The 19,741-nt window shown below is 36.2% G+C and overlaps 1 protein-coding gene across 6 annotated transcripts in view; it reads right to left on the minus strand.

Annotated features, from left to right (window-relative positions):
* The window catches only part of LOC134539976 (obscurin), a 570,520-nt gene that overhangs the window by 351,710 nt on the left and 199,069 nt on the right, over positions 1-19,741 (minus strand). For all 6 annotated transcript variants that reach the window (XM_063382379.1, XM_063382380.1, XM_063382377.1 and 3 more), the window contains 2 exons: positions 18,246-18,416; positions 10,211-10,280 (listed from right to left, as the gene is read on the minus strand). In XM_063382379.1, coding sequence (XP_063238449.1) covers positions 10,211-10,280; positions 18,246-18,416 — 241 coding nt within the window. The remainder of the gene's footprint in view (positions 1-10,210; positions 10,281-18,245; positions 18,417-19,741) is intronic.

A 19,741-nucleotide genomic window follows, 5' to 3' on the forward strand; every position in this document is an offset into this window, starting at 1 on the left:
AGTCTCTGTACACCTCACTGCTTCTCTCTACTCTAATGCTTTTTGATAAACTATATTTTTAGTTTTATGTTCTGGCGCGTAAATAAATAATGTTGATGGTTTTCCGACACGGGAACAGGCGACATATAATTGGCCATGTGAAAAACATGGATTTTCTAGGTTGATGCCACATACACTTAGCGACTGCCCTTGCGATTTATTTATTGACATTGCAAATGCAAGCCGCACTGGAAACTGTAAACGCTTAAAGCTGAATGGCATGTCGTTCGGTATCATAGGGATGCGTGGGATTAAAACATCTTCGCCTTTGTACTTCCCTTTCAAAATTGTGGCTTCGATGACATTGTTCAATAATTTATTTACCGCAAGCCGGGTGCCATTACACAGACGTGGCTGGTTTATGTTCCGTAACATAATAATTACTGATCCGATTTTTAATTGCAGATTATGAGGTGGTAAGCCGGGTAATTCAAGCGAATTTAAAAATTCTGTTGAATAATTGACAACTTCATCTTCATTAGTAACGGAATCAACTGATTTGTAATTCTTCAATTCGCCAGCTATTTTCTCTTGAATCAGAAAATTCATTTCGTTCACATCAACATTTTTTGCAGCCAATATAACACGTTCGCTTAACCAAACGTGATTTACGTAATTTTGAGCAATGTTTGGGAAAACCATCTCCATGAGTTCGGTCTTTGATTCACAAAAGTTACAAAAATTGGTAGGGAATGTAATGTATCCAGATGATGTATCAACAGCAATATTACCATTACCAATATCGAGCAGTTGTTTGGAAAAACGTTCTCCAGACTGGTCTCCTTGCAATTCGACTCTCATGTTTATACTCAATTTAAGTGTTTTAATGTATTTCCATAAAATGGACGACTTCAAACATGCATTTAGTTCATCAGCTGGCGTTGAGCGTGGAACAACTGGCAATATTTGTCGAAAATCACCTGCCAATAGTATCATTGCACCACCAAACCGGTTTTTGTTGTTTCGTAAATCTTGCATTGAGCGATCTAATGCCTCCAAAGATTTTTTGTGTGCCATCGTGCATTCATCCCTAGGGATAGGAAAAATTCGCGGGTTCAATGACCTGCAGGATGAACTCCATAGTTATACGTACACTCGGTCAAATGCCACCCACCCATTGGCTGCCGTCTTGTGAGACGTCCCAACGTAGCAGCCTGTGATTCGATAAAGCTTTGTTCGGGCGTTTCTAATTGGCCCAGAGTCATCCAGGTGAGTTGTGAGCCAATAGCAGAGGCAGCACTGAGGTGTAACTATTTGTATTTTAGCCTGTCGTGAAATGAACCCGCGAATTTTTCCTATCCCTATTCATCCCAAATGATCAATCTGGTTTGCTGCAGCACTTTGGCCATGGCAGAATTACTCTAAAGGTTGCAAGTTGGAGTTACATTTATTTGAAGGTTTAACGGCAACTTGAGAGCTGAATGAACTGTTCGACCGCTTTCCAACAACGTAGCTGCAATACCTGATGAAGCTAGGGCTAGTGCAATTCCATTTTGCGATCGAATCGTGGCCAAAATCAATGATAACAAAAACGTTTTTCCAGTTCCACCAGGAGCATCTAAAAAATAAAATCCACCAGTTCCATCGTTCACTACTTTTATGAGCGTATCGTAGGCATATTTTTGTTGTTGATTTAAAAGGGGAACTGTTATATCAACCATTTCTCGTAATGTTTCAGAATCGTATTGAGCTTCGCGTCTCAATTCTTGATCAAATGAGTCGTGCATTGGGCGATTGGGTGCTATCATTCCTATTTGTGTTAATACTTTGTTGGTAAGCATCAAGCACATGTCCTCAATTAAAATTAATGCTTCATTGTGAATTTCTTCGTTCATTTGTAAATCTGCATTCGATGTTCTAAGACGCATCTGATGCAATATATATTCCGCCATATGATCTTTGTATTTATGCCATAAATCAGTCGGTGTTGATGGGAAGCATGTAGACAAAATTATAGAAAATAATGTTCGTATTTGTTTAGCATTTGACAAAATCACAGCATCTTCGAGAGTGTAGTCCCAATGAGTGTCATTTTCTAACAATCCCAAATGTTGACAGGCTTCTCTGTATGTGCCACACAATAGACCATTAACAGTTCGCAGATGTTGGAATGATGTTGGACCACGAACATTTACTAACAGTAAACGCAAATAAAAACACTCGTCTTGACTGGGATGGACTGCATAAAGACGGCCTAGTGCATCGGTGGAAAATACTTGTGGATAACCTGGAACTGGCTGTCCTCGTTTACGTCGTTGGAATTTTTTTGATGATTGATTCCAGGTATAATATCTTGGCATTTCGGAGTAAAGTAGCGTTCTGGCAAAATCATCATTCTGGCACATTTCAAAGAAGCTGGTTAATGTTGTCGATGGTGGCCTGTCAACTCGTTGTAATACGTTTGCATCTGTAAAATACACCCGTTGACCATTTTCCAAATGTACGGCCAAGTGAACAACAGTAGGGTGTCGTTCATGTATAGGAAACGAAAATATACGCCACATGCCTTCGATACTACTAACATAGCGACCCATTTGATATTGAGTGACTTCATCATTTGAATTTTCGGCAGCAACTCCGAAGACAGCCATATCACTACCTTTGTTCACATACTTGCAAATGTATTTAATAGATTTTACGGGATGGCAAAATTCGACGTTTATGTGTGCTTTATATGCCTTGCAGAGTAATGGCGAAAACGGAACAACCCAACGATTATCAACTTCAATGTCCTGTCGATTTAATTTGACTATTGTTGACTTTCCATTGTCATCAATGGATCGGCGGCGATAAAGTGGATATCCATCATTTCCAGTAATAGTTTCTGCTACTAATTGTCTTGGGTAGCGTTTTGAACATTTTCCTTCAACCATACATGGAGAGTTGGGATTTAATATTCCACATGGACCATGTATCATATTTTTTGTAATAACCTCATGTAACAGTGGGTCTTCATTATAATCGGGAATTTCTGCTGATATCACATGATCAATTTCATTCGGTCTTATCCTCTCAACCAACCAAATGAGGACATGTGCATGTGGTAATCCGCGTTTTTGCCACTCAACTGAGTACATCCAACAGCGCGTCTCGCCGAACACGCGATGCTTAACAATAAAATCCATGAGTGATTTTAATTTCATTTTGAACACCCTTGCAGTGATATCGTGGCGATCAATGGGTGATTGGCTAGTAAATAATTCTTGTTGAATTTCTGTCCACTTTGGATTGCATGTGAATGTGATAAACAAATCTGGTGTGCCATAATGTCGTACATAGCACATAGCATCTTGAGCATATTCATGCATATGACGCGGACTTCCGACGTATGTTGCTGGGAGAATAGTTGTTCTGCCAACATTCTGTGCATTTCCATCAGCATTAATGGCATCCCGAAGATGAATGTATTCCTCGGAACGGAGTTTTGCCTGGTTCAACCTGATAAATGTCAATCGTTCAGTTTCAACTTTCACATACATATCCACAGCGTATTGGTGAAATAGACGCCGACATTTTAAGATGTGATTGTCCTCATTTTCCCGAACCATCATTCTGTATGAATAATAATTCATTGAACTAACTTTTTTGTTCGTGTCAGCACCTGTAAACAATTTTTTGTGTTAATAATATAAATTTTAAGTTAGTAAACATATATTTTAATGTAGTAAACATATTGTTAACAATTTACCTGTAACTGGATTTATCATCTTCATTGAAAAATGATAGCCGTCTTCACCTTGCCAAAATAAGATAGGATATTGTAAGGCATCATATGATCGATGTGTTTCAGACACACGCTGAAGCTGATTGTTCCGCCGATGTAAAACAATGTCTCGGTTTTCTAAATTTTCACCCACGACAACAATAGCCACTTCATCAATTGTTGGCGCATTAAAACGTCCAGCATGTTGTCCTGCAGGCGCCTTATCGGCTCTGATGACAATTTTGTGATTATCTGATGGCATGCGGTCTAATGCAGTTGTGAATAATGCAACTAATTCATTGTGTTGATGGAAAAATGTTTGAAGTTGTTCCACAATGGATCTTTTCACTGAGTTGTTGTGTGCGCAACGCTGATCGACTTATCTAGCTGAATTGCCCATAAAATATATTTGCAAAAATTTATAGTCTTCATCAGGCATTGGCAATAAGGAACCTGTTCGATGATATATTTGACCCTGAATCTGCAAAAATATAAATATGTATATAGGTTATTGTATAGCAAATTGTAACACCATGTGGCTGTAAAAATATTGCCACAATACTTTACATCATTTTTTCAAATTAAAACTACTTTAAACCTCGACATTGAACAGCCTTCAATGGCAGCTTTAGGTAATAGTCTTTACCAAGTATTGGAACACCTTGCTCATGCCACTATGAAATACAACATGTTATAAAATGTTGCTGATTAAGTCATTTGATTATAGACTATTATTAAGTATTTGACTTATTGCTTACAAAATAAACACATCACTGGCTCAACATATTTTGCACCAGCTACATGGTTGTAAAACTAAAAAAATTGTTTACCATTATACTTACTTACTTTGAAAGTAGGCATAAAATTGTCTCGAATAACTTTTGTTGCTCCAAATGATGTCATTTGAAAGCAATTATTGTACTGCTGGATATGAGACAAAAAATGATAAGAATCTTGGCCAATTCCAGAAACCAATGAATGTAGTGGCTCTGGAGGCGGTACAAATGGCGTGAATTTGACTTGGCCGCTGGCGCAACACAATCCAGGGGCTTCATTTTTAAATTTCAATGCCTTGCAATGTGGACACACAATATTCATTAGTCCAATAGCAACAGTTTGCTCTGAACTGTAATCAATTGCCACATTATAACTGAATGCAGCTCTGTGGGGATTAAACACAACATTCCTATCTTGATATCGATTCCGTTCAAGTTCATTTCGCGCTTCGCGTTGCTCATCACTTTGATTTGCTCGTATATTTCTTTGACTTGCCGTATTTCGAGTTCTGCGGCCTAAGCTTGTACGTCTGGTTGGTGGCATTGTTAAAAACGAAAATCCAACTGAAAATAAAAAGCTCTCATACATTTTCTGTATAACCATGTATACCAAATTATAGTATTGTGTAGTAACCAAAAAGTTCTAAAAATCAATATGAAGCTGTGAACTTACCATGATTAACAAACACTTATTAGCAAACAAAAATCTTCTTAGTCTTTAAAACAATTATATGTCAAACGACATAAATTTACATTAAAAAAGTTCAAAAATGAAAATTCAACTGTAAATTAAAGAAAACGGTTGTATTCTTCTTTATAAGTAAGTATATCACACAAAAACAAACATAGAAAATGTTTACATAATGTATTGATTTGTTTTTCTATTTTTAAACTGCAACATAGTAATAACGAATTATGGCATGACAATGGCCTAGGCAGAATGTACACAGCCAGAATAGCCTGCGCCAGCAGCTCTGTACCGAATGTACCTACCGGTACAATATGTAGTAAAACGTTAATGTTGATAAATATTTCCTAAACGATACAGTTTCTTTACATCCTCTTTGAAGATATTTGCTGCAAACATTCTGTCAATTCTATGTCAAACGTCATAAGGTTACTTTAAAAATATTTATATTGTACAAAGTGTTGGGTTAGTTTGGAAGTAATTTTATGTGTGGTGGTTCAGTATTCTTAAATTTTCTAATTTTCCGTTAAATTTTTTCTTTAATAAGAACCTTCTCGTGACAATAACAAACACAACAAAAAAAGAATTAGTGAAATCGGTTCAGTCATTTACGCGTGATGGCGTGACCAAGGGAAATAGGAATTCATTATTCTTAAATTTTCTAATTTTCCGCACAATTTTCTTAATTTTTTCTTTCATAAGAACCTTCTCCTGACCATAGCAAACACAACAAAAAAAAATTAGTGAAATCGGTCCAGCCGTTCACGCGTGATGCCGTGACCAAGGAAAACGGGTTTCATTTTTATATATATAGATAACGTTTTATGATTAAACATAACTGAACCCTTTTCCCCACGCTTAAAAGACGAAATAAGAAAAAAAATTAAATAATAAAATTTGTAACTCAAATTGCTGGTTTTCATTCTTAATTTTTTTCTCTGAGATCCAGAAGATTCTCTCCACATTATTTAGTAATAATACTGTAGGTAGTGATTTTATTTTCTTTTTGGCGTAGCAGTATGACGTTTGAAGAACCAAAAAAAAAACTAAGTTTGCAGTACATTTCGCTAATAAAAGTGCCGTCGTTTCGAAAAAAAAATTTATATTCATTAATACTTTCCATGAAAATTTTGCCGAAGGCTCGTTGTGAAAGTATATGGGGTTTTAAATATTTTATTGTATGTGAGTAAATTATAAGCAATGACTTGGGTAAACAATTAATTTATATGGTGGCAACAACAGTCGACGGACAAATAAAAGAAAAACTACATAAACATTTTTCGAAAGAAGTACAGTGATAACGGCTACAATAGCTAGTCTTTATTCAATATCTACATAAAACTGAATTCAATTAATTGGATTATCCTTTCAGACCTCTTTCACACCCATCACATTTCATTGGGTTTTTTACCGTTTCTATATTTAATCCCTTTTTATGTCCATATCCTCTTTATATATGACTTAAAATGCGAATATTGTGACTTACCGATTACAGTTTTAATAAAATTAATATTCCAATTACTAAAAAACAAATTTCGTTGAACTTCTATTTTTATATAGGCCAACTAAATGTTTAATCTGGGTGGGTAACGTTTCGTCAAAATGAGGTCATACGAGACGGAAAAACTCATCAATAACAATCAGGTGGGTTAAAAGATATGTCATGACCTGCAAGTGAAAACAACCATTTGTTTTGCCTATAGTGACTTATAAAACTATCCAGATTTTTTAAACTGCGACAATTTGCTTCATTGGCTGTGATTTATATATCTATATATATATATATATATATATATATATATATACAAGCCTAGTTGTGTATATATATATATATATATATATATACAAGCCTAGTTGTTTGAACAAGGTTGACACATAACACATGAAAAAAATCCCTTTCGGCGCAGCCTACAAGAGCAGGTAGATTTCGACGTTTATATTTCTTTATGCTGGAAGAAAAGTGACTTATATTCATTTAAACAACATTACCAGAAAAATCATCAATATCCGCTTAGAGACATTTTAAATATTAACAATGGTTTATTAATTAAAAATTTTTTAGAGGTATCTTGTATCTAATATTTACTATATTTAAATGAATTAGAACAGTTTGAATAGTGATTATAGTACCGAAATTATTAATTTGTTTTTAATCGCACAACATTTTTTATCCCATTGCACGGAGTTCATCTTATAAAAAAATTATTTTCGACCTAAGGTTTTAGATAAAATATAAGGATTTATACACAATTCTAACGGAATTGATAGTGTGCCTACTGAGGAAGATATGTAATTTTTGGTTTTTCAACCCCCCAATTTTTTCCACCCCTTGCAATAATGGTTCGTCGTATAAAAAATTATTTCAGACAAAAATTGTTAATAAAATTAATACTCTTTCAATAAAAAAGATTAGGAATCAATAACGTACATAGTACGGAAATTATTATTATCTTTAAATTTTCAAACCCTGTTTTTTCCACACCTTTTACCAATGGTTCGTCTCATCAATAATTGTTTTTTACAAAAGTTTTAGATAAAAAATAAAGGATTTATACACAATTTGAATGGAATTGATATTATTCCTACTGTGGGAGTTATGATTTCTTTTGACAACCCATTTTTTTTCACTTCTTGCAGTTATGATTGGTTGTACAAAAAGTTATCTAAAATAAAAATTTTTCGTATTACTCATAACATTTATTAAACGTTCAAACGGATGTGATACTAATCATATTTTGGGAGTTATTTCGATTTTTCAGTATTTCTTAAAACCTTAGCCATCTCTGCCCATTTGGTCGGATATCGCCCATTAACGAACTCGACCGAGATTTCATTTATCAGTTTGAAAGTTATTTGTGCAAAATTACAACAGTTAGTCTATCGTGACTATAAAAGTTTGAATTGTATATATATATATAGTAGATATATATATAGGTATATAAATATAAAGGCTATATAAACTTTTGAGATGACTATTGTTTTGGGGTCTATGGACCCTAAAACGAAAAGCATTACAAAAATTTTCCGGAAGTCGCGCCATGCTAACGGCTACAATAGGTAGTATTTCTTTGAGATCTACCTAACAAGGCAACAAAAAAAACACGTAGGCCTTCCAAAAAAAGACGCCAATCATTACTTAAAATAAACATATATTTCATTAAATGTTAAAATAATGCAAACAGTTTTTTTTTCTTTTTGTAACTATGACTTGATATTTTAATGGTTCAGTTTTGTTCCGTTGGAAAGAATCGATGTCACAAACATAATTTTCATTGTCAATACAGCAGCTTATTAATTGTCCAGTTCTGAGTGTTGTGTAATACTTCTAAATTTGTGGTTTCAAATCTTTAGGGGAATTTGTTAAAAATTTATTAATAGTAGAGCAAACAGAGAAAACTTTAAAAAGGAATCATGTATTTAAATCTTAGCGCTTTACTTTAAATAATTTTTATCGTCGTGATCATACACGAAATAAATTTGAAAAAAATATTTCATAAACACTAATACAAAGTTTAATTATTTTAGCTAATACATTTCCAAAACGTGTTGAGCTCTTTTCCTAAATAGAATGATCAACCACAGAGTAGATTTACAATTTTTATGAAACTAATTCATGCAGTAAACAAAATAGTTGCCTTCATTAGAATTTTTGATCATATTAGAGATGTTTATTTGGATTTAGAAGATATTGATATGATACAAATAGAGCTTGTTGACAAGTAAAAGAATGATTTGTATTTAATTGTTACAAAATATAACCAAAACAATTTCACGCAAAAAAAATTGCGGGGAATAAATAACCTGAACACTTTTAAGTATGTATGTTACTGTATTATCTCGTAACTTATTTACCCGTTAGTTTTCACCAATATTTGCGGCACTTAAAAAATAATAATTTTCATGAAAAATCAAGCACGTAAGCACATATATAATTGAATGGTGATAGAACACTAGTATTTGATACAAAAAAAAATGCGAATTACGCAGATATTATGTTTCATACAGCATTATAATTTAAGTGGAATGCAGTAAATATTTCAAATAAAAGACCAATGATCAAAGACCATATGAATGCATTTGTAATGCCGCAGGAAGGTTCCCTCACCTCCCACACAGTTATGAGCGCCTAATACCCAGTTCGCCCGAGCACTCCGCATTCGAGTCCCAACCACCGTGCGAGTCCCACCCACCCCTTGGGTCCCCCCCCTTCGGGTCCACCACCACCCCTCAGCCAATGGGAGAGTATTTGGCCACTGCCAATGGGAACAGTGATGTTTCTGCGGGGCGGACCAAGGGCTGCCAGGAGGTATCGTGGAGGGAGGTCGAAGCAGTGCAGGGGAAACGGTCGGGGTTATGACGAGGTCGGGGAACTGACATAGAGCCGCTTAACCCTGTGAAACCCATTAAAGGTTGCCACCTGGCTCCCAAAATACCTTTCACTGGGTGAAATAAATAATATAAGGGTGATATTACAAGGAAGAATCTTCCTGATTTTAACCCAAGGTGTGCTTTCCTTGAATACATGTCCACAAACAATAAGTGATATAAATTATAAATGAATCGGTCATTTGATAAACCCTACATGTCCACTTTTGGCCGAAATGGAGTTGTACACAGGATGTTGTAAAAAATAGCAAGCTGAATTAGTTATTGTTAAAACCCCGCATATCCATACACAAATAACATATAAACTGAATGCCTCAAAAATGCATTGCATTGAGAAACCCCTCATGTCCAGATAATTAATTATGCTATCACAGACACAATAGTTGATATTTCTGTCTCTTATTTTAGAACATAATAGTATAACGACTACTGTAACTAGCAGCAGTAACAAAACCTTTATATCATTTATCTAATTTAACTACAAAAGTTTTCTTTGAAAATCTCAAAACTAACTTTTCTTGACATGTGGGGTTTCTCAAATGACCGATTCAGTTGAGTTTGTTAAACAACCAGAGTGGTCACTTAACCAGTGCAGTGCGATGCAGTGCAGTTACTAACCAGTCTTAGAAACGCCTTCCCCAGCATGCGCGGTTCGTTGGCGTAGTATTTGACACCCTCTATCAGCACCCTGAAACACAAAACATTTATTCATCTGTATGCAATGTCCTCAGCAATGACACCTCCGTTCAAAAATACGCATGGTTGAGTGGGAGCTGGAACTTCAGACAAGATAACTAAAACCACAAAATGTTTTGGATAGTTCATGGTAAAGACCGGAAAAATTCGCGGATTCGTTTCGTGATAGGCTGAAATTTAAACATGTGTATAATTCTGCTGGTTCTGCTATTAGCTCGCGGTTTAACTGGAGCTCTCTGGGCCAATGAGAGACTATCGACCAAAGAAGCGTCGAATCACAAGCTACCCAGTGGAGACGCCTCACAATTTAGTAACCAATGAACACGCGTGTTTACTTGAGAAGTGCAGAGGATAATGGAGGCTATCCTAGAGGTAATCGAATCCGCGAATTTTTCCGGTCCCTAGTTCATGGTTATTGCAACACGTCTACGAACAGAGACTCCTCCTTTCAATGATACTGGCAATGGGTAGGATCGATTTAACATATTATGTTGCACAAACACCATTGCTGGTGTATGCTGGTTTTCATAAGTTTGTTTGTGCCTGATAACGCATATAATTTTGTTTGTAGTGATGAAAAGATTCCTTGGAAATAGTTTGTAATATTAAGAGAAAAAAATTGTAAATTTGTACAAAATATGGTTATTTTTGCATATATGAAATACTTTTTTGGGAAAAAATATTATATATTTCTTATTGTGCTTTCGAAAGTTGGGGCATAATTTTAAATTTTTTTGTTTCATACAAGAATAATTTTCTAAACCATGGAAAAGATAATGAAATTTTCAACAACTGGACTTTATTTTATATTATGCTTATTAATTTGCGCAGTTAATACTGCAAAGACACTCTGGGAACGGTGTACAAATAACTTCAAATAATGTAGATACTGGGACAACACAAAACATAAATGCCCGGGAAACTATCCGAAACTAGTATTACTATGAAATTTTTCATACATGTAAATGAACAAATTTACAATATCAGTAGTTTTAAATGATTATTTCTGTTCCATTTACAAAAAAAAAAAAAACCTTTTTTAGTGTAGAAGCAGATGCCAGTTTTCGAAAAAATCACAATTGTCTTGTGTTCGTCTTTTCTGTCATTGTAGTGTCGTACAAATAATCTGTTCAGTGTTTTCATTGCGTTAGTCTGTCGCTGTGTGTTCTGGATTTGTGGTTTTTCTGTATATAATGTTCTAGTTGCAACTGTCTCGTAGTTGTCAGCCTGCTGTGTTCGTTTGTGCTGTGTCTTTATTTTGGCTGAGTTCCTTTCAACGAATTTTCTGTGTTGTTCAAGCGTGTAACATAAATGACATCAGCTGATACTGGCTTAATTCCCGTGTGTTTCAGAATTCCTCTTTGTAACCCATTTCTGAGGCTTTTATATCACATCCAGCATAAACCAGAAATGGCTTATATCCAACAGATTATGTTCAAATAAGCCGAGATTATATCATCGTTGGCCTAGTGTGTACAACTTAACACACACCTATAACTTAAGAATGCTTTGGAAATTTTCTGTTATGTATTTCAAACTCACAAATTTTGACGAATATGTTTTGATTAAAAACATGTGGCTACTATCTAAAATACACTATTTTGTTTAAAAAGTATTTAGTAACATTTTAAAATGTATGTTGAATATTGATCCACCCTTTCACGTGTATTTTTTAAGATGCGAATTATGTATTCTACTGTATTAATTTAAGTGGTTTTAATACCTTCCTAAGCTTTAACTAACTGTGTAATCTATTCTGTAGAGTGGTTATTTTGCTGATTTTTTTCCATCCTTAGTTTAAAGTTTTATATTTATTTAAAAAAAAACAAATTTTAAGTTTATTATTTAAGTCTACAGATTCGTCAAAACAATGTGCGCGAGTGTAATCATCTAACCTCAATAACGAGCAAACTCATGTGTTCTCATGTTGTTCATGTTGCAAATAAACTTATAATTCGAAACTCAGACACGAAATTGAACGTAGAGTTCTTTAAAAAAATGTCGAGCCTGATAAACAAACTGATAAATAAAATAGTCACTTTTTAATACTTGAAATTCTGGATGCGAATCACACACATACTTTCTGCGTCTACCGATATTATTCGCTGCCTGAATCATAAACTTTGCTTGCCACTATCAAATGCAGATAGCAATTAGAAGTAGAAGCAACTGGAAATTTTTAACTATTAGAAAAAAAAATTGTAGTTTATGGCCTGATTTTCGACCAGGAGTTTGATTAAAGTAATGCCCATCTTGTTAAAATTCAGTACACAGTTAATATTAAAATGTTTCCGCACAGTTTAACCAATATACTTCTATACTATTACTAAAATATTAACCTGAAAAATTTTAAAACATATATAATAACTTAAGTATATATTTGTATATTTGTTTTTACCTAAACGACTGAAATCAGTCTGTAAATATTTCCTACGAAAAAACATTAAAATTATTGTGCTAATTCATTATTAGAATTGTATTATTATATAATAATGTTATTAAAAAAGTAAAAAAAATCCAGTGATGACCACGCCTTTTGAGGTTTCTTCTACCGCAGTGCTAATAAACCTCTTGGGAATGTATAATGGGAATATCTTATCTTAATATATATAAATCCAGTGTCCTGATGTTTGTTTCCAGTGAACTCTTCACCAAGTCAACCGATTTCGATGAAAATTGGCATTTATGTGTAATGTTTTCCAACTTGAGAGATAGGATAGTTTTTATTTCGATTAATGGTCTTAATAATTTATAATTAATAATAAACTGATCATCAATGTTGATTGGTGTTTAAGCCCGGGAAACAGTGGGCACTTCGTCTCCATGACAACGTTGCGTGCTCGAGAGTCGGGAAACAATCTGTCCTATTCGTTTTATCTTTGGTACATTACAAAGCATTGTATTAAGTTTTAATTTTATTTCATTTATTATAGCTGTAAATAAGAGATTTGGTCTCATTTTTTCCCCCATTAATACAACCGTGCGAAGCCGGGTCGGGCAGCTAGTGTACTATAATAATTGTAACGCCAGTTTTACTGTGTATTTTCAAACTTGTGTTTACTTTTTATAATGGCGTTTTTAGTTTACCAAACATATTCCAGGGTATTTTCACTATCCTAAAGTTTAATTTGACACACCAATACGTTTTGTATTGAACTACTACAACCCCTTGTTTCATTGCGTTAGGCGCCTATTAGGACTGATACTTGCTATAATGCCTGTGTTCTGTGGCTATTAATAACACCTGAATCCTACAGTAGTGTTGTGTTACGTAGCATATACAGGTAGGACAAACTAACACACTATAATACCAGCTATGAGGATAAAGATCTGACAATAAACAAATAATATTGTACATATACGGATTTAAAGGATATATATATATATACATACATACATACATACATACATCTCAAATAAACAAAACGAAACAGAGGAAAATATGTACTGAAAATCACAGTTTGCATTGAATGATATAAAGTTCGGGCTAGCTCAGATGGTTAAAACTTTGTACATAAATATTAACTGTTTAGTGAAAACAGTCTAGTTCTCGTGTCGGTTCAAATCTTGCTAATCAACTGGATATAAGTGGGCAACTCAGAATTCAAATGTCTGTATAACTACGCGATATTGAAAGTTAAGCTTGAATTTCACAAAATGTATGTGTTTTGTTATAATAAATTACTTTAGGCATACTGGCTACTAAATAGTTAATTGGAGAGTATGAAAAGCTTGTGCTTAGGACCACTGAGTTTAATGGTCAGTTTATATGTTATTGTATCAATATTATGTTTTACAATGTGTGTAAACATTTTATATTTGTTAAATACGCGTAATAAATTGCGTTTTAAGCATGTTAAATTGAATTTAGCAATTTGGTGTCAGTTGTGCAAATTCAGAATGGAAGCTGTACGAGAGCTATGACTTGCTGTGTTTCTTCGATTGAAACCACTCCTAAACACCACACGTTTGAGTATTGCCCTTATTAGTTTATATAGCTAACACATTCATAAGTGCCTATGCATCCATAATAAGAAGAATACTATCTAGTTTACAGCTATCTTTCACACAAATATATGGCACGTCGCACTGCCGTGACGTCAATTAATAAAACTTTCGCGAACTCCATGGTTAATTAAAGCAGTAACTCCACAACCAGTGGTCCTTTTGATTGACTTTTGAAATCTACCCTGATAATACAGCCAAGAGCATTATTTTTAATGAATTGTAAATAGTAGTGATGTGTTTTTAAAAAGGAATTATACCAAACGATATAATTGTATAAATGGAGAGTTAAAAGAGTACTAATTTTAACTAAATATATAATACCTTTTATTTTTCAGTGATGAGTATAGTGTACTTGTATGTACTATCATAATACGTATTTTACTTCGTTAATATGCTAAATTGTTTATGTGGCAAAGAGTTCACGTGTATAATAACATTAAAATCAGTACACTCATTCTCCCAGCTACCCTGATAAAATATTTTATTTTCACTACACTACCTATTTATTGTTCTATTCCCTCAGAGTCAAATAAGTTCCATATTATTATTAAAGTAACTATCAATGTTGTTGTGGTCAGTTACTGTTGAGTCGTCTGCAGTGTGTAAACAGAAATCACACGCACAGCTTAGAATACATAACAGAAACACACATAACTGGCATCCTAACAGTTAAAACATACACTGCACAATTATAGCCAAAATTTATTCCGCTATAAAGCTGAAAAATGTGTTTTTTTTATTTGCTTCGATTTTTAACTTTAAAAGATTTCACACTTCCGCTTCATGACATTAAACGGTCATGCTTTTGATTTGTAACACTTTAGCTCTTAGGATACGGCTTTTCGTAGGAGTATTTTCTTGCATGCGACGTAACTCTTATGGAACGGAAATATGTAAACACAGTGCTGCCATCTGTGGCGCATGGCAAGAACCAAAATTCACAAAGACAAAGGAAAACTTTATAGTATTAACTGTTTAATGAAATGTAACGTGATTGACAGTATTAAAAAAAATGGGTGCGTGTACTTAGGTACGCGCGTGAGAAGTTATGCTTCTTTGGCATCATTAAAAAATAGTTTTTAATTGCATGCAAAAATAGTGCGTGGAGTCCCTCCGCGCGGAAGAAGTGAAACTTCGTAATGTGGAAATGAAAATAGGAAGGGGTAGAAATTGATTTTTAGTGAACTCATATTGTATCAAATCAAACTAAAAAAATAAAGGAAATAAATTTGTAACGATTAATAGATTGATTTTCAGAGAGAGAGAGAGAGAGAGAGAGAGAGAGAGAGAGACCTATTGAATGTCTATAAAACTAACTTTTTTTATGAGAGCAGATTTTCATGAAATAAATCATGAAATCATTCAATGATAAAATATGTTTATTTAATTAAGCGGACGGGTTCGCTTAATAAAAATATGGTGACACTACAAACTGTCAGGATCTTTATTTTTTCTTACTCTTTACTTAGTTCCTTACAATAGCATTCACTCTCGCTCTGTCTCTTTCTATTACCCCTCCCCAGGAGCGTTAAACGTTTAACGCAACCTTGTTGGAAGTCGCATTAGAAGTATAACTTCAAAAATGCCTTGTCGAAATTTAGGTCCAAAACCAGACTTATTTTTTTTTTCAAGTCATTTTCGCTTTTATCGGAGCCGTTAGATTATATAGTTTAAAATTTCGGTCTGCTAATCAAATGATTCTGCTCCGGCAGCGAATTCTAGTGGCGGGTGGGGAAACATAGTGTGATTTGCGTCAAGAAATGTAGTTGAAAAACAATTTGTGTGTATATATCACGCTCGGGATTATTTTTCAAGAATTCTCTGTAAAATATCATGTCGAAGTCGCGTACTATAAGTGTATTTGTAATATGAGAACGAACACGCGAATTTGCTCGTTACCAAGGTTAGATGTTTACACATAAGTGGCGAGTACTGCACATTTATTTTATCGTTCCTCAACTCAGAACATGACCAATTTCTTCCCCAACTTCCAGACATTGTTTTAATTGTGTGTTTACAACTTCAATGAACGACGATTTGTAGGTTCCAGATAAAATAAGAAGGTAAGCATATAGGGTTCTTACCGAATATTTTCTGTCAACGTTTCTGACCTTTTCTGAACGGAAGTTTGAAATTTTATTGAATTATTTCAATGGCATCGACGGAGTAAATAAAAGTTGCCCAATCTCGGGGAACATGTCTGGATAGCGTTAGTTGATTTATACGAGAGTATCTTCTTTAAGCATAGCAATATAATAATCACTAAGTTCCGCATCATACACCATATCAAAATAAAAGTTAAAATTAGTAGTTTTTGGGTCATAATAAAATCTAGACAATCATATTTTCACTTATACGCAGGTTTTGTAAACATCATTATTCCGGTGAGATTACTGACCAAATTCCATACAGTAGCCTACAACATTATTTTACGATTAAAGTGTAGGTATATATGTGGTTTTATTCTAACACACTTTTACTTTTAAAATATGATACTTCGTTTAGATTGGTTTATCTTAATTAATAATTTGTTTAAAAAATAGAATATAATTCAACAAAAGCGACGGTTAATTTTTCAAAGTATATTTTCACTTTAATGAAGTGTAATTTTAACTAATATATTCTTAACTTTAAAAAAGGAATAAGTTTTAATAGGTGCCTCTAGAAAAAAATTGCTCATTAATATAAAAAAATTGTATGTACTTGAAATTGTACCAACAACAGCAATTAAAAAATAGATCAAAAGAAAAACATAATAAACAAGATACAAATTAACATTCCATTTAGTTAATATCTTTTAAGTACAACATTCATGCTAGTTTAATAGTATTCATCACATTTGGATTAAAAACTGATATATTTTTTTCCCTGTAGATTGTGGTAACATTGGTTTCAAATCTTGCTTAAATACATGACGAAGTATATAGTTATAAGTTGCAGTTCTGTTTCATAAGGTGTACTGAAACGTAGTTCGTTGTTAATACGGTTGTACATGTAAATAGGAGACATAAGACAATACCTCCACTTTTTGGGCAAAATGCACTTGACCGCCGTTGGAAGTTCTTTCTAGTGGCGACAGCAAAACATTATCTACGATATGTCAACACTTTTCATATTATGGGTAGAAAAATAGTTGAGTAAATAAGTAAGGCACTAATTAAAATTCTTTAAACTGCTGGCTTATGCAACATGGTGGCATGGTATGGATATAATCTCGTCCCTACAACCATGTTCCAAACACACGACAGTCCCTGCCTGAAGGTCGTGGCACCCTGGACCCGCCCAGCTCAGACATTACTGTCTGAGGGATTGCTCACCTTTTATTTGGTAACCCAGCCCTCTCAACCGTTAGGCCATACCGGCCTGGGGCCCCCAAGGGCGTGTATACGCGAAACAGGAGAGGTTTTAGGAGATCCAGCTATGTCCAGAGGCCGAGGCTACCCATTCCAGCATAGACACCGCCTTCACCCCTCAGCATCATTCATAAAACCAGACAATTGGCTGCGTCCTGAGCCCTTAAGACGTTATCAGTAGGGACCGGAAAAATTCGCGGGTTCAATGACCCGTAGGATGAACTCCATAGTTCTACGTACACTCGGTCAAATGCCACCCACTCTGTCTTGTGCTGGCTGACTGGCCGCTGTCTTGTGAGACGTTCCAGCGTAGCAGCATGTGATTCATTAAAGCTTTGGTGGGGTGTTTCTCATTGGCCCAGAGTCATCCAGGTGAGTTGTGAGCCAATAGCAGAGGCAGCACTGAGGTATAACGATTTGTTTTTTAGCCTATCGCGAAATGAATTCGCGAATTTTCCCGGTCCCTAGTTATGAGCACTGCTGGCGCCTACAGCACACTGGGACCCCTCAGTCACCCAGGTGGAGGCCTATAGCCCAGTCCATACAGGAGGAAGGAAGGAGGACATGAGAGATACGGAGGAGAGGAAGGCACTCACGTGTTGTGGAACTCGGCGATCTGCTTGAGGTTGCCGAACACCACGTCCCTGCTCTGGCGCACGGCGAGCGGCACGGAGCCGCCGTCCAGCGGCCTCAGGTACGAGTCGACCACCCGCTGAAGGTCGCGGCCGAACTCCTCCTCCGTCTCCACCAGCTCGCGCACCACGGCCCTGAGGAGACACATGCCTGCCTCTCAACACACACTGCCGAGACACACACCTACCTCTCCTCACACACTGCCGAGACACACACCTACCTCTCCTCACACACTGCCGAGACACACACCTACCTCTCCTCACACACTGCCGAGACACACACCTACCTCTCCTCACACACTGCCGAGACACACACCTACCTCTCCTCACACACTGCCGAGACACACACCTACCTCTCCTCACACACTGCCGAGACACACACCTACCTCTCCTCACACACTGCCGAGACACACACCTACCTCTCCTCACACACTGCCGAGACACACACCTACCTCTCCTCACACACTGCCGAGACACACACCTACCTCTCCTCACACACTGCCGAGACACACACCTACCTCTCCTCACACACTGCCGAGACACACACCTACCTCTCCTCACACACTGCCGAGACACACACCTACCTCTCCTCACACACTGCCGAGACACACACCTACCTCTCCTCACACACTGCCGAGACACACACCTACCTCTCCTCACACACTGCCGAGACACACACCTACCTCTCCTCACACACTGCCGAGACACACCCTGCGTCATTCTATCCTGCATCTCTCTATCCTGCGTCACTTTACACTGCGTATTTATACCCTGCGACACTCTACCCTGCACAACACTACCCCGCGTCCTTCTACCCTGCTTGACTCCACTCTACCACCCACTAACACTCTTCCCTCCACCCTACCACCCTATACCTTACGTCACTCTACCCTGCACCACTCTACCCTGCGTATCTCTACCCTGCGTGATTCTGCCATTCGCCACACTACCCTGAGTCACTCTACCCTGCGTGATTCAACCATGCACCTCTAATCTGCGTTACTCTACCCTGTTTCACTCTAGCCTACTTCACTCTACCCTGTGTCATTCTACCCGGTGCCTCTAAACCCTACGTCATTCTACCCTGCGTCATTCTCCACTGGGTCTCTCTACCCTTCATGTTTACCCTGCATCAATCTACCCTGAACCACTCTACCCTGCCCCAATCTAACCTGATTCACTATACCCGGCGTTACTCTACCTTGCGTCACTCTACCCTGCATCTCTCTATCCTGCGTAACTCTTCCCTACGTCACTCTAGCCTGCGTGTCTCTACCTTGCATCTATTTACCCTGCGTTTATACCCTTCATCACTATAGCCTGCAAAACTCTAGTCTGCGTCACTCTACACTGCGCATTTCTAACCCTGCGGCACTCTAACCTGCGTCACACCAACCTGCTTCATTCCACCCTGCGTCTCTGTACCCTGCGTGTGTCTAACCTGCACTCTGCTCTGCATT

This window comes from Bacillus rossius, chromosome 16 (genome assembly GCF_032445375.1).
Source record: "Bacillus rossius redtenbacheri isolate Brsri chromosome 16, Brsri_v3, whole genome shotgun sequence".
Taxonomy (NCBI): domain Eukaryota; kingdom Metazoa; phylum Arthropoda; class Insecta; order Phasmatodea; family Bacillidae; genus Bacillus; species Bacillus rossius.